The sequence below is a fragment of the Fistularia commersonii genome, chromosome 26, assembly GCF_037954325.1.
Source record: "Fistularia commersonii isolate RoL2024-O1a breed Wild chromosome 26, RoL_Fcom_v1.0, whole genome shotgun sequence".
NCBI lineage: Eukaryota > Metazoa > Chordata > Actinopteri > Syngnathiformes > Fistulariidae > Fistularia > Fistularia commersonii.
In genome coordinates this window covers 11430109-11445426 of record NC_141309.1, presented here as the reverse complement: position 1 = coordinate 11445426, position 15318 = coordinate 11430109, and the positions used below count along the sequence as shown (strand labels likewise).

At 39.5% G+C, this 15318-nt stretch overlaps 1 protein-coding gene across 3 annotated transcripts in view; it reads left to right on the top strand.

The window, feature by feature from the left end:
* The window catches only part of LOC147218597 (tetratricopeptide repeat protein 28-like), a 127030-nt gene that overhangs the window by 85839 nt on the left and 25873 nt on the right, over window positions 1-15318 (top strand). For all 3 annotated transcript variants that reach the window (XM_086174247.1, XM_086174248.1, XM_086174246.1), the window contains exon 5: window positions 5098-5605. In XM_086174247.1, the coding sequence (XP_086030373.1) occupies window positions 5098-5605 (508 nt within the window). The remainder of the gene's footprint in view (window positions 1-5097; window positions 5606-15318) is intronic.

Here is a 15318-nt window from a genome sequence, read left to right as displayed (position 1 = left end):
AAATTTGTGTCACGGTCTGCTTATTTCGGCAACCGAATTAGCAATGTGAAGTTTCTTAACCCACAAAATACTCTGGAGTTTCACATGGAGCCTGTGTGTCGGCAAAGGAACTGTGGAATACTTTTGAAAGAATGTCTCTACTATCGTGGAAGTGTGTGTGAATGCATGCATTTATTTGGTCAAATGAGTTATGGTTTTGTTGTGGTTGGTTGGCTAACTTGTTCATTTATGTTCCACTCAGCCATTAAATAGCTGAATATATTCCACAGCAGGCTTTTGCACCAATTGAAACCACAAAGTGTTTTGACAAACTGTATCTGTATTTGTTGCGGAGACTAATTCTTATCCTGCATTATTTGAATAATTGATAAAGCCTTTGATTATTTCTGTCTTAATAATTTATCAGACAAATATTGCCAGACGTTTTCCTCAATCCAGCTTTGTAATGAGAACTTGCAGTTCCGTTTTCATTTCTGAATTTAATTCAATTAATTTTCTGAAAATGAGAAGGTCCTGGCTGAGGCACTTTGAACTTTTCATTCCCTATTTTTCATTTTCTACATGAACTAATACACTTTGTCAGCAAGATGCTGAAATTACTTTACTGATAGAAATACTATCATGCAAACAAAGTTTCATTTTCATTTTCAAAAGATGTTACTGTAATGCTAAATATTTAGCTATTAAAAAGGAATTATTTTAGAGGTAATTGATGTATCTAATGCTTTTTTTATTATAATCCATTATAATATTTCATAATTTTTTTCTTCCTTTCAAACTGAATTCAGTTTTTTATTTGCATTACAAATCCATAGACTGAAATTCCAACTTGAGCTATAATTGAATCAATCCTATTTTCTATCCTTTCTTTTATAGCATGTAGAGCATGTAGAGCATGTGACTCCTGTCCTTTCCCATATGATCCCATTTACTGCACTTTTCTGAAGTAGTAGCTGCCCTGCCCTCCTACAGGACATGCTGTCTAAACACCTTACAGCTCTCAACCCTCTCTCTCTAACGCACACACACACACACACACACACACACACACACGCACATAAACAACCACAAATCATGTTTGCATGTGCTGTGTGTGTGATTAGGTTTGTGCGTGCATTCACGTGTGGGTGTGTGTGGCCCTCTAAAAATTTTCTTTTGGTATTGGAATTTAAACTCTGGCAAATTAATTTGCTGATTAGTATTATTTTCTCTATTACCTATTCCTTAGTCACTTTAGATTTGATCGGTGTAAAAATGATTCCAGTCAACATAACATTTGACATCTAGTTGTAGCTAAGCAGACACAGGATGTCAGCTCAAGGTCAGGATGTTTTAGAGCCTGGTCCTTCACTAGATCTTGTCGCAGGGGCAAATTTAATCTGTTTTCTTGCAGTTGATTTTATATTTCTAGTAGGTATTAGCAATGGCTGCAATAAACCCTGCCGACAAACACAAATGGCTAGAGCTGCAATCAAGTGAACAGAAGGAACAGACATTGCAACAACCAATCAGTGATCGAACATGTGATGGTCCACCGCCAGCCATGGAATTAAAGACCACGACTACAAGATGACCTTTTTGGAAAAATTGAACCTCACTTAACCTCACTAAATTCTGGGGTTGTGAAGGAATCAAGTTTCTTCCAAAGAAAGTACCTCAGGCAAATGTCAGAAAGACACTAGGCATTCCTGTGGGCTTTTTTTGTACCTCAATAGAAATTGCCCTGTCCTTGTATTCAACCCACAACTGATGAGATATTTGTAATTGGCTGGGCAGTGTGTGAAATCATTGGAAAGGAGCTCAATGGACTGAGTCAGAGAGATCTGCAGACTGAAATGTTGCTGATGTAGGCATATTCATCTGTTTACCAAGCTACATATGGTCACAGTTGTTCAGATATTTAAATTAAAATTGAAAATGGGGATGCGGGTATGTGTGATTTTCTCAAATCGATCTTTAATATTGAACTCACAAAAACAAACAGTGATACCCCTTTGATGAAAACCACATGGAAGATCTGGGTTAGATGACAATGTAAAACCAACAAACATGATGTGAGAGTTGTCAACAATCCTCATTTTCAAATTGAGATTAGACATTGAATTTTGATCACCTGACATCAAGAACCACTTCCAGCTAAAATCTTAATGTGGTAATTGTTAGATGGTAACACACCGACTGTATAAAAAGCTGAAAATCGTGTGTGTATGTGTGTGTGCCTGCGTGCGTCGTGCATGTGTGTGTGTGTGTGTGTGTGTGTGTGTGTGTGTGTGTTTGTGTGCACTGAGTGAAGTTGAAATGCAGGGCAAGGAGCAACAGGCATGCTTTTGTGTACTCTTGTCCATACTTTAATTTGCTTACTCCCATCTACTTAGTAGAACGGTTATGTTTACAATCACAGGAGTGATATCTATTACTACCATGTCAACCATTTACATTGCCATGACAACCAGGCTTGTTTTGCAAACTATCAGGCCCTAATGATAGCTTTGGGCAGTATCAGACCTCATATGTCCAAAGAGAAATGGATTAAGGAGGATTTGTAGAGACACATTACCACATTTAGAGCGAGTGACACCACCACCTTTCTCTATGCAGCAATGAAGTAGTGGGCAGCACTCTGCTGTTCCAGCATAAGAAATAAAACACACACCAGGGGCTCAGAGTCACTTTACTCATACCATCAAGAGCACTTCTGCTGCATGACATAAGGGGCTAATTATTCTAAGTACGATTCATTACCTCTAGCATGTGCCATGAAAGCAACCATTACTCTTAATGTCCTACAGAATATAAACATACATAGTTGTAGAGTCTTGCAGAGGAGAATCTGTAAGGAATCCCAAAGTACTGTCCTTGTCAAAGGAAAGAAAAAGAATAATGCCCTCTTCTCTCACCTGTTTCTTCTCTGCTGTCTGCATGCCACAAATTAGTTTACCTTTCATTAGTAAACCTTTGGTGCAAAATGTGGTTACTGATTACAGACAGCAGTTTATTGACAAAGAATAGCAAGAATAGTCTACAAAGAATAGCATGATGATTAATCCAATCTTAGCATTTGTGTGTGTGTGTGTGTGTGTGTGTGTGTGTGTGTGTGTGTGTGTGTGTGTGTGTGAGAGTATGCGTGCTTCGTGTGTGTGCACATATATACACGTGCAAGCAAGCACACATGCATGCATGAATGAGAAGAAATAAAGGGGAAGAAAGTAAATTCAATCAATTAGAATGAAGCTACTGGTACTTCAGTATAGAAATGTCTTGTATGCAGCTATCCTTTTGGGTGACTAAAGAGAGATACTTTCAGAGATACTTGTTTTGGGGACTGCAGCAACAGTGAGAGAAATATGGTGCTAGTGTCTGTCCCCGAGCCAACCAAAGTATATCATCCTCTATGACAAGCAAAGCTGGCCGCTCATTATCTGCCTATCTTGGCTTCCATCTTTGCAGAAAATGCAGTGTTGCAGTCTCATTTTAGAGGGACACTGATCACAAGAGCTACTCATCTCTACTGTTGATAGATTGCACTCTTTCTTTGGCTCTCGCTGCACTCTGAAGACAGTCAGAGATGAGGAATCCTCTGTTTTCTGCTCAGAAAAGTGGAAGTTGGAGTTGGAGAGATGGAGCGAAGCTTCAAAAGGCACTTGTAATTGAGCAGCCCTAGATAGGCTATCTGGGAACATGAAACATCAACAGTTGTGACAGAGTGTAATTGCCTCCCCGGGCCCGTATAATGCCTTATCGAGACTTTAAACTTGAGCAAACTGCTGGAAGTCCTTAAGTCAGCAGGTAATTGGTTCCAGGCATCAGCAGCTATGTGAAATAAGGGATATGTAGGTAAAAAACATGTGAAACAAAGAAAAGTGTTTCTCCTTAAGTAATGTATTTCCAGAAATATTGTATAGATTTTTGTTCTATGTGATATACTTTCCTTTTCATATTGAGAGTATGTATCACGGGAGCAAAGAAGAAATGATAGCCTGCTCTCTTAAGATACATTTCTTTGAATTGTATCCTGTTGTGTTTGTGAAATAATATCTATGTAAATTTCACATTCAAAGTGATGCTGCACATGCCTTTTCTGAGATCAAATTCAAGCAGACAGCATTTTGTCACATGGGTATTGAAGCGATTTCTATAAAACATCTGAAATTGAACTTCAGTTCAAACTGAACTGTAACTGAATATGAGTTTCCGAGTGCCCAGCTCTTAATGTTCTCCAGTTGACCCAGAATATCCCTGTGACTGAAGTACGAGGCAAGACAGGATAGAAGGTTACCTTCTCTTTCACTGTGTGCCTTTACCGCCACACTGGCCTGTATATATCCCCTCTCCTGATTAGGAGTTTAGAGGTGGTACCTCAGGAAGGAGATGCTTTATTAACTGGCAATGGATGATTAATGAAACATCTGCTCACGAGCGTACATCTGACCCAAATTCCCAGCTGTTTAACCTGTGTATAAACAGTTAATAAGACTGCAGTGTATGTCACGGGGGATGCCAAGATTTTGTGTGTATTTGTTTTGCACTCTACAAACTTTCATATGGAGTTGAAGAGATTATAGTTGCATTTCCAAGGTTGACAGTGCTTAAGACATTAGAGCTGAGAGAAGGTAAGAGCACACCGAATGTTGTTTTCTATTTTTTCATCATGGGAAGTGCTGCCAGCATCCACATGGTTAGCCAATTGGCCTCCCACGGCTATAAAGTGAAGCTCAAACCCCTCTCCTCTCCTGCCTGATTAGCACTATCTTTGTTCCGTTGGTTATGGCACGCCATGTGGCATGATTGCAGTGGGCATAGTGATGGATTTGAATAAAATCCCGCTGCTTGGCATAGTTTACCCCCCTCCTTGCTTTGCAAATCAGGTTTTGTCTTTTGTTTGGTATCTGAGCTGTAACCTCCCAAGTGACTTGAGATTATGATATTTGTTTTGTCTCAATTAGAGTATTTCAGGGTACAGGTGGAGTATCTCTTGATGCATAGATAATAAGTTGATTCACTTTTGAATTGCCACTATTATTGCTGCCACGTAAAGATAGATATTCAGTTTTCTCACCTAACTTTGTTTTCATGCTTGTTCTCTATCTCTGTCCGTAGGCTGCCTCAATGGCCCTGAGCAGCTTGGGCCATGTATACACAGCCATAGGGGACTATCCGAACGCCCTGGCGAGCCACAAGCAGTGTGTTCTGCTGGCGAGGCAGTCCAAGGATCAACTCTCCGAGGCCCGAGAACTTGGAAACATGGGAGCTGTCTACATCGCTATGGGTGACTTTGAAAATGCTGTCCAATGCCATGAGCAGCACTTGGGCATCGCCAAAGCCCTGGAAAATAAACGCGAGGAAGCTCGGGCATATAGTAACCTGGGCAGTGCCTACCACTATCATCGAAACTTTGACAAGGCCATGTCCTACCATACCCATGTTCTGGAACTGGCGCAGGAGCTGGAAGAAAAGTCCATCGAAATGAGAGCATATGCAGGACTGGGTCATGCTGCTCGCTGTATGCAGGATTTGGAAAGGGCTAAGCAGTACCATGAACAGCAGCTGTCTATAGCTGAGGGTCTGAAGGACAGGGCTGCAGAAGGAAGGGCCTCCTCCAATCTGGGTATGTATGCTACATAATCAATGCTTTAAAAATAAGTAAATAGCTCTGATAATTAAAATGTTTTCGTCAAAGTTTCATAAATGATGCTTATTATTCAAGGTGTTATTTCAAATTGAAATCTTCAGTTCTCTCTTTTACAGAGCTGACAGGTGTTCAGCATGTCAGTATCTTCTGGCTGCCTCATATTGGTTCTCATCTTGTTTGTTTTTTATTTCCACAACACATTTGTTTTCAATGAGATACTACTTTTAAACTACACCTCTGAACACAATTGGCACAGCACCAAATCAGACATAGCATAACTATCTGTTTAGCAAAGTGATAGTTAAAAGAAACTAAGAATAAGAATAAGAACAACATTATTTATCCCAAAGGAAATTGTTGTGCCAGAGTTACAAGAAAAATATAACAATAATAAATAATAGTAGAAAATTGTATAAACAGTAAAAGAAAAAAAAGAGAAGAAGGGAGAATAAGAAATACAAATAAACTATAAAGTGTCTTAAGTAACAAGTGAAAACTATAACGTGTCTTAAGTAACAAGTGAAAGATAAGGAGTGCACAAGAGTATGAAAAAATATTGTACATGTAGCTGTTACGAAATATAAGATACCAAATAAGAGACTATCTTATGGAACAGAATCAACTCCGGGTCAGTAATATTAATAATATGTGCTGGCTCTGTCTGCAAGTGGATTTTTACTGAATTGAGTTGTGACGTCAGTATTTCAGTGTTGAGATTACAGCTGCTACATCCATTGGCAAAAAGTCACTTGTCATTTGGTTTCTCATTTCAATAGAGAGAACTGACCATATATAGACATATACAGTAAAGCCGCAGCTGTTGCAGCATTTGACGCTAATGTATTGGCAATTATTATTCTCATACATATGAATGGGAAGTTTCACAGGGACTGAACACTGGCGTTTTCATTTTCTTTTGAGAACCAGTGGCTGTGTTTTTATGATCTAACCACAACGTGACAATGCAACATGATAAAGTTGGTGGACAGCACCCCTAAACTTAATGTGAGTGAAGATATGGTTAGTCTAGTGCTTGTTTGGTTGTATTGATACAGTACAAAGAGAAGATTTATGGATGTATTTAAATAGGACATGAAGTTGGTTGGTGAGAGAAGAGGATACAGAGAATAGGGTTTGATAGAAGAGGTTGATTCACTGTCGTGACCTCTGAATGGAATTGCCAAAAGGAAAAGAAGAATTATACAGTGGGGAGAACAAGTATTTGATACATTGCTGATCTTTCAGTCTTTCCCACTTACAAAGCATGTAGAGGTATAATTTTTATCATAGATACTCTTCAGCTGTGAGTGACGGAATCTAAAACAAAAATCCAGAAACACAAAATGTACGATTTTTAATTAATTAATTTGCTTTATATTGCATGACATAAGTAACATAACTCAATACTTGATACAGAAACCTTTGTTGGCAATTACAGAGAACAGATGTTTCCTGTAGTTCTTGACCATGTTTGCACACACTGCAGCAGGGATTTTGCCCCACTCCTCCATACAGATCTTTTCCAGATCCTTCAGGTTTGGGGGCAGTTGTTGGGTAATATGGACTTTCAGCTGCTGCCAAAGATTCTTTATTGGGTTCAGGTCTGGAGACTGGCTAGGCCACTCAAGGACCTTGAGATGCTTCTTGTGGAGCCGCTCTGGGTCGTTTTCATGCTGGAAAACCCGACCACGACCCATTTTCAAGCCTCTTACTAAGGGAAGGAGGTTGTTGGCAAGATCTTGGGATACACCTCCATCCATCCTCCCCTCAATGCGATTCGGCCGTCCTGTCCCCTTTGCAGATCCCAAAAAATGATGTTTCCACCTCCATGCTTGACTGTTGGATGGTGTTCTTGGAGTTCTACTCATCCTTCTTTTTCCTCCAAACACGTCGAGTGGAAGTTTGGACCACAAAGCTCTATTTTTGTCTCATCAGACCACATGACATTCTTCCATTTCTCCTCTGGATCATCCAGATGGTCAAAGTTCAGACAGGCCTGAATATGTGCTGGCTTGAGCAGGGGAACCTTGTGTGCGCTGCAGGATTTTAATCCATGACGGCGTAGTGTGTTACTGATGGTTTCCTTTGAGAATGTGGTCCCAGCTCTCTTCAGGTCATTGACCAGGGCCAGCCGTGTAGTTCGGAGCTGATCCCTCACCTTCCTCATAATCATTGATGCCCCGGGGGTTGAGATCTTGCATCGGTCTCGATCCTCGGTCTCCCGGACCGAGGGAGATCGACCATCATCTTGAACTTCCCCCATTTTCTAATAATTGTGCCAACAATTGTTGCCTTCTCATCAAGCTGCTTGCCTATTGTTCTGTAGCCCATCCCGGCCTTGTGCAGGTCTACAATTTTATCCCTGATCTCCTTACAAAGCTCTCTGGTCTTTGCCATTGACGAGAGGTTGATGTTTGCTTTGGTTGTGTGGACAGCTGTCTTTTACTCAGGTAACGTGTTCAAACTGGTGCAGTTAATTCAGGTGAAGAAGAAGAGTGCTTCTTAAAGAAGAACTAATAGGTCTGTGAGAGCCACAATTGTCACTGGTTGGTAGGGGATCAAGTACTTATGTCATGCAATAAAATGCAAATTAATTACTTAAAAATCATACAATGTTTTGTTCTGGATTTTTGTTTTAGATTCTGTCAATCACAGCTGAAGAGCACCTATGATAAAAATCACAGAGCTCTACATGGTTTGCAAATGGGAAAAGCTGAAAAATCAACAGTGCATCTAATACTTATTCTCCCCACTGTGAATTGTAACTGCTAAGTGTTGAGTGTTGTGCACCTGTTTGAATTAGGTCATGAGTTGGGTATCAAACATGTCCCAGTTATATATGTGCAAGTAACAAGTTGTACTCGTTGATCGGACAAACACAGATATCTTTCCTTTTCTCCAAAGTTTAATTTGGTTAATTTAAGCTGTTGACAGTGAGAAGTTTATTGGTGCAGTGATGAAATTAACTTAAGCCCTGGAAGTTTCTGCTATTTTCAAAGTGGCTTCCAAAATGTGCCCCAGTTTTGCTGATGAATATTTCATTGAAGGAAGTTCTATACGCATTAGTGTGGCCAGAAAATTGCCTTTCACATAGGAATGCCCTTTAGATGAAATGCAAAGAAAGCCAATCTTTCAGAGTACTGTATTCTCGATCATGCTAGAGTTGAAGAAACTTTTGAAACCCAAAAAGCAAATTGATGAAAGTCAAAACAGGGCCTTAATAGCACCTAAGTCATTATGGTCCAGGATTTCAAGTCAAGAGGGAGTAAGAAAATCTCCTTTTAATGAAGTGAATCAACAATGTGTCAGGGATTTGGCTTGTAATTGGGCATTCGAGATGTATTCCATGATGGATTTCGGATATCCCTCATTTTCTTCTCATCACCACATGTAATGTTATGTAATTCTGCTACGTTCACATTGTCTGGCCCTAAATGAAAATATATCTGAAGAATTTGACCAAGCAGCTCACAGCAGCTTGGTGATATTCCTGTAAGGCTCATGAAGCTGCTTGGTTAAGGCTCAAATAATCATGTTCTAGCCATGTTTTGAGTATAATTTAGTGTGGCTGGAACAGTTCTTGTCAAGCTCAGTTAATTTGTAAAGTGGTCACTACAACTCTTTGTACAAAGCATAATGATCTGTGCACAGTGTCCCTGTTGTGAATGAGCAGCAATGTACAAACAAAAGCCACTTCATGTTGTGATGCAGGAGTGTTAATAATCCTAGCTCATCGAGTCTGCTCCATTTACCGTATGCTTGCTCAATGCAACAGAAAAGATAGGCAAAATAAACACATGATCATGTCATGATTTCTGCTTGAAAAGACCTATCTTTTTTTAACGCAGACATTTTTATTGCCCTACCTTACCTATATTAAATTAGTAGCACGGAAATCGTTCTGAGCTTTCTAATGTAATGATAAAAGTAACCTTAGGAATAAAGTTGTCCTTTAAGATATTCTCTGCCCCATATGATAGATTGCATTCCCATTTTAGTGTATTTAGCCCAGCAATTACAACCTACACTGGATGACTTATTATAGCCATCAAAGCAGTAGTTTCTTGATTTTAATGGAAAACTAAGAGGCATAATAGTTCCTTCCAAATGAATTACTGTTTAACCTGTGAGCTGAGTGAAAGTGGGGTTAATCAGCCAAATATAAATTTTAGAGGCCATTTGGCCAGTCTAAATGGAGCACACCCCTCCTTGTTCTTAGCTACACTGTACACTTGATGCTCAAACTGATTGTCATGAATTTCGGTTGTTTGTTAAGGTTCTCGGTCCTCGAGGTCAGGGTCGATCATCAGATCTTATTGTTGCAACTGGACATAAATTTTGTTTCTGCGCGCTCTGTACTGACAGCTCATAATATATGGAATATGTCTATTCCTGTATTCATGGTAGTGGAAAATGCAGCTTGTTGCAACATGGAGTTGACAAATCTGGACCATCTGGCAGATACTTTCTCTAAAAATTGTGAGAGGTTATTGTTAGTGTCACAAATCTGTCAGTCAGTCTGTCTCAGTCCTTTAATAGTATCTCTTTTTTCCTGCTTTTTGATTTTTCACTCTTTCATTCACTCTGTCTCTCAGTTCACCCCCGCTGATTATAATCTACAGCTGTCAAGCTCCCAATAATTGAAACTGACTTGATGAATCACGTAATTACCTTTAATAGCTGATTCAAGAGGAGCTGAATAATGAAGATAACATAGAATGAAGTTGAGGTTCTAAAGCATCAATCCGTAATCGTCCTTTTGTTGTTGTTATTGTTTTTGTTGTCGTTTTAGGCAGTGAGCTGTTTTTGTTTTTCCAGCATCGATGCCCACGAGCTCGCTCAGCGCAACAAGATATTGAGTAAAACGAACAGGATGTTTTTTCAAACTTCAAAACACTGATACTTTGCACACAAAGAAGGAATGGATGATCGAGCGAAGATTAAAGAGGAGAGGAAAAGGAGAGAAGAGATATTTCAGAAGCCAGAAACCGCAAAGTTTATTATGCCCTCACAACTTGTCATTATTGTAGTGCGCAGTGTTGGTGAAGCAGCAGCTGACATGGCTTTAAGGTTCAGTTGTATAGATAACACTATTCTTTAATATCTTACGATGATGCCTGGCGGTACCAGCAGCCCCGGCTCAGCACACTCTGACCTATAAAGGATGTGAATATGTTGGTTTCCAGCCCCATATATTATTCATTAATTGGCTGACTTACCCCCTAGTCAGCAGGATTTAATATCTAAGAGAGACTTGGTGGGTTCCCATGTACTTCACATTTCTGGAATTGATGAAACAGAATCTAAATTGTGTTATTATCAGAATTCACTCTGCGACTGCACATGCTTTTCCTTTTTTCTTGTGCACTTGTTTTTTGTCATGCTCCTTTCTTGCCTTTCTAATCAGCCCTTGTTTATAATTCACACTTTATTAATGAGATAAAAGTCTTAATAACATCACTTGGAATGGCTCAAAGAACCAACGAGATTTAAAGTCCTTATTTTTTTTCAATACAGAATTGGTACTCATTTCTTTCCAAACAAAGCAAAAGAGAATGGGAATGAGATTAAAGAGCACAGCAGGAAGAAAAGTTATAATAACAGAATGTGTAATAAAATGTTCTGCTCTGTAGTCATGTCATATCAGTGAGTAAAGGGAAAGCAATATGAATATTGGATTACTTTCAGACGTATCCTGTTGAAGTTCTTTCACACTCATGCACATACAGCACACCCGCGCGCACGCACACACACACACACACACACACACACACACACACACACACACACACACATACACATACACACACAAAGCTTTTTAAATTGTGTGTTCTGGTCAGCATTCCACCAACCAGCTCTCTCCAGACATCTGATCCCCAGACTTATATCATCATACTGTATTTGTCAATAACTGTGTCACATCAGTAGATTAGGCACCATGATTTATATTTCAACTCAGCTATTTGCTGGCTTGGTATTGATTTATTATAGCTGTGACCCTCTGGTTTGAGACGCTCGGGATTTGGCTCATGAGAAAAGGAAATACAAGTAAAATCTTTCATAGCGTATATATTGGCCGAATAATTAGATAATCAGGAGTTAACAAAAATATTGGTGGTGGTTATTTTCCCATGATATAATTCTTCTTCATTGGTGTACCCATTACACTGGTTGCATGAAGATAACTGCAGCACTTTAATTGTTTTCAGACTGGCCAAATAAAGACCGACAACAGAAAAAAAAACAGCTTTACTTTTGCCTCTAAGGCATAGATTTTGCTCTGTTTGATACCTAAGCTTCTGGAGCCAGGTGCTCGGAGATATATTGTTCATCTGGCCCAGGAGGGGACAGAAGTGTGTGGAATTTACAGTGGAATTTATAAGGCCTAACAGCTCAGACAGAATGAATAAAAGAAGAAATAGGACGGAGAAGGAGTTAAACAATTCAAGCGAACAATTACCCCCCCCCCCCCCCTTACTGACCACCCTAAAAACATCAGTAAATATCAACAGACCTGCTATTGGAGGCCAAATCCAATTGATGGAGAAGAAATAAAGGGTGAGATGATGATCTATTTCTATTTTTGTAAAAGTATCAATACATTAGATACATACATCAGTGCACTGTCTCCCCCATCAAGGGCCCCGCAATCTCTTGACAGAGGATCACGGCAAAAGCTAGACCAAAGACCCAGAACACCCACTCCCAAGTCCTTGTGCTTTCAATAAAGTATAGCTTGCTGTATGCAGTTTGTCATTCTTGTCACTGCAGGGTTTTTAAGAGACAAAAGAGCCTTGTTTTTGTTCTGCATTCAGCAACTGTGCCCTTTTTCTGCACAATTGCAAATTCAGCATGAAATGTGATCATTTGCTATCCGCTGATGATTGTTCAATATGAGGGACATTCAAATGAGACTGGAAAATGTTGATTGAAGGGTAATGGGGAAACAGATATCGTGCATGTGGACAGTGACGCAATAGTTGGTTTGGTGAGTTGAAGGCATGCTAAGGGTTATAGCGGCATTATCGAGGAAGCAGTTCCGCTTGTAGCGATGTCGTGCTCCTCGTGTTTTGCTGTTGTCAGACCACACACACTCAGAATGCACGTATACAATGTCCTTTTTTATCTTCCTCCATCCTGTCCCTCTTTCAGTCGAACTAGAGAAGTTGTCTTCGTCTTAGAATAAGAATTTGGTAGCTTTATCCTAGACCACACATGCGTCCCTCCTTCTTTACTTCAGACACCAGTAGAGCCTCGTGTTTCTCTCAGCTCACTGCCTCCCCCCACAGAATGGGTTAAATGTAGTGCTGTCATATACTAGATCTAAGCCTAGGTCTCTACACTGTGCATCCACACAGAATTCAAGTGCTTCTCATGAAGATAATAAATAATTTTCAGATATTATATTATTTATTCTACTAGAACAGACAGAATAAGCTACTTTCCATCTTATCTTGACTTGTACTTAGAGACATGCTCAGGCAGTCCTTGATGAATACTGATTGGCACAGAGGTTTCACCGTTAGACTTGGAATTTCGAACATGTTGTTAACGAACAGTGAATAGGGTTTGTCTGTAAACTGGTCAGAAGATGCAGTATAATTTATAATGTCAATCAATAGTATTGCCTTCTAAGCTATTGTTTTGTTTCAGGGCATTTCCTGCAGTTATACACAATATGTATGACTTGGCATTACTTTAATGACTTGATTATAGCAAAACAATACAGTGAGCTAGCACAGAATATATAACCATGTTTCTTGTCATATTTAACAATCAGCATAATTCATTGGTTATTGGAAAAATAATTGATGATCATAAACTGCAAAATATCTGTTGTGTGGCCCTTTGATTTTCTTGTGCTTTGGTGGGCTCTCTCCACTTTGTTCATTTCACAAGACTTTACATTTTCAATGTAAAGCTGACAAGAACAAAAATAATATAACAATATGTGGTGAGTTTCCAGTGGAGACATTCTGGAAATATTATTCTGTCGAATAAGTGAAAAATAGCAGTGGATAAGTTGGGAAAAATAAAACCTTGGATATTGACCTCATTCTTAAATGTAAAAGAGGAACATATTCAAGTATTTTCAGCTCAGACTGGTCATCTCTCTGTTCCCGTATCACTCTTGCCCAGTGGCAGCGTCACAATTGTTGGTAAAATCCTCTTAGCTCACTGTAGGCAGATGCACTCTGGACCTCCATAGCTCTTGGAAGAATGACAGTGATTTACTCAAAACACAACACCATCCCTCAACATCACCACTGCAGCATATCCCTCTATATACAGCCAGCTCTGTAATGAAAAGTGACAACACATTGTCATGCTTTTAATGTCTTCAGCTATGGAGGATGAATAGGGCTTTGAATGGATTGGGTGCTTTAAATTGAAAGTTTTTTTAAATAATGTGGTATGTCTTCTGTTTTACCATTTTACAGTCTTTTCTCAAGCTGTTTGTAAAACAGGAATATTTCAACCATAATATCAAATTTGTTATTGACGAGCAAAAAACAAAAACTATAAACCTACATTAATATTAACCTGAGAGGGAGACATTTTGAAGGATTAATTTGGATTTTTGGACAACATGCACACCAGACACCTTTTATTAATTCCCAATTTTCATATTCATCAGCATTTTTGGAATGGTTTAGACACATACATCCTTATCTTGGGGTAAGGGTATCAGTGTGCTTGTGTGGGTATGTGTGTCTTTATGTGTATGCATACACTAAAATTTGTTGTCCCAGCTTCTGCTCAACCCCGAGTCCCAGATCCATTTTTAGCCTGCAGCATGGTTCACGTTTGCTCGTAATACATCAGCAGGCACTAGATCCTCAATAAGATCAGCCTCCATGAGTGAAAGTGTAACCTTGGGAGTGACTTTGTGGCAAAAGCTTTCACTGCTCTTCCACCAGCTTTCTGGGAAAATTAACACATTTAACAGGCAGAGCCAAATTGATATCCAGGGTGTCTGAAACGGGCCGTTGTAAATTGATCGAAACATTCTGAGCTCAGACAAAAGAGACAAAACAGTGCAGTGTTAAAAGCTAGTCATTTTCAGCCTGGATTTTTCTTTTTTCTTGTCTCCTATTTGCCTCTGTTGGCATGCTGTGTGAGCACGCAAAGGTGCTTGAATGGAGAATTGCAGTGTTACATAGGCAAAAACCAATGCCGTTTTAGTTCAAATACAGGAGACGTGTGGAGCAGAAACCAATGTCTTTAGCCTGACAATGTTAAGATGAAAACACGGAATGTCTTGAAATTGAAAAAAAAGGTGGGAATCATGAGAAATTATTCTTGCAGTTTATAAGATGACATATTTCATCCATCTCTGCAAGGCTGTGACTTATTCACCAAGTTATATCATTCTCATGGGCCTAATCTATTTCTTTTAATTGAGCCAACTAGTAAATACATATTATTCACATATATTATTCACATCAATTATTTAGTCATTTGAGACATCTGTTTTGTGTCAGTCCTCCTGTTTATGTAGCCTCTGTTCAGGGCCACAATGTGGCAAGTTCTGTATGAAATAAATGGGAAAACACATATGTCGGTAACTAATCCCGGCGGCACCGTCACATACCACAAGCCACAAAGCCTCTTTCCATACCAAGGTCCCACCCACTCTGTCTCCCGAACAGTTTCCATCTCCGGTGTCCTATCAGTGGCTCATAGCA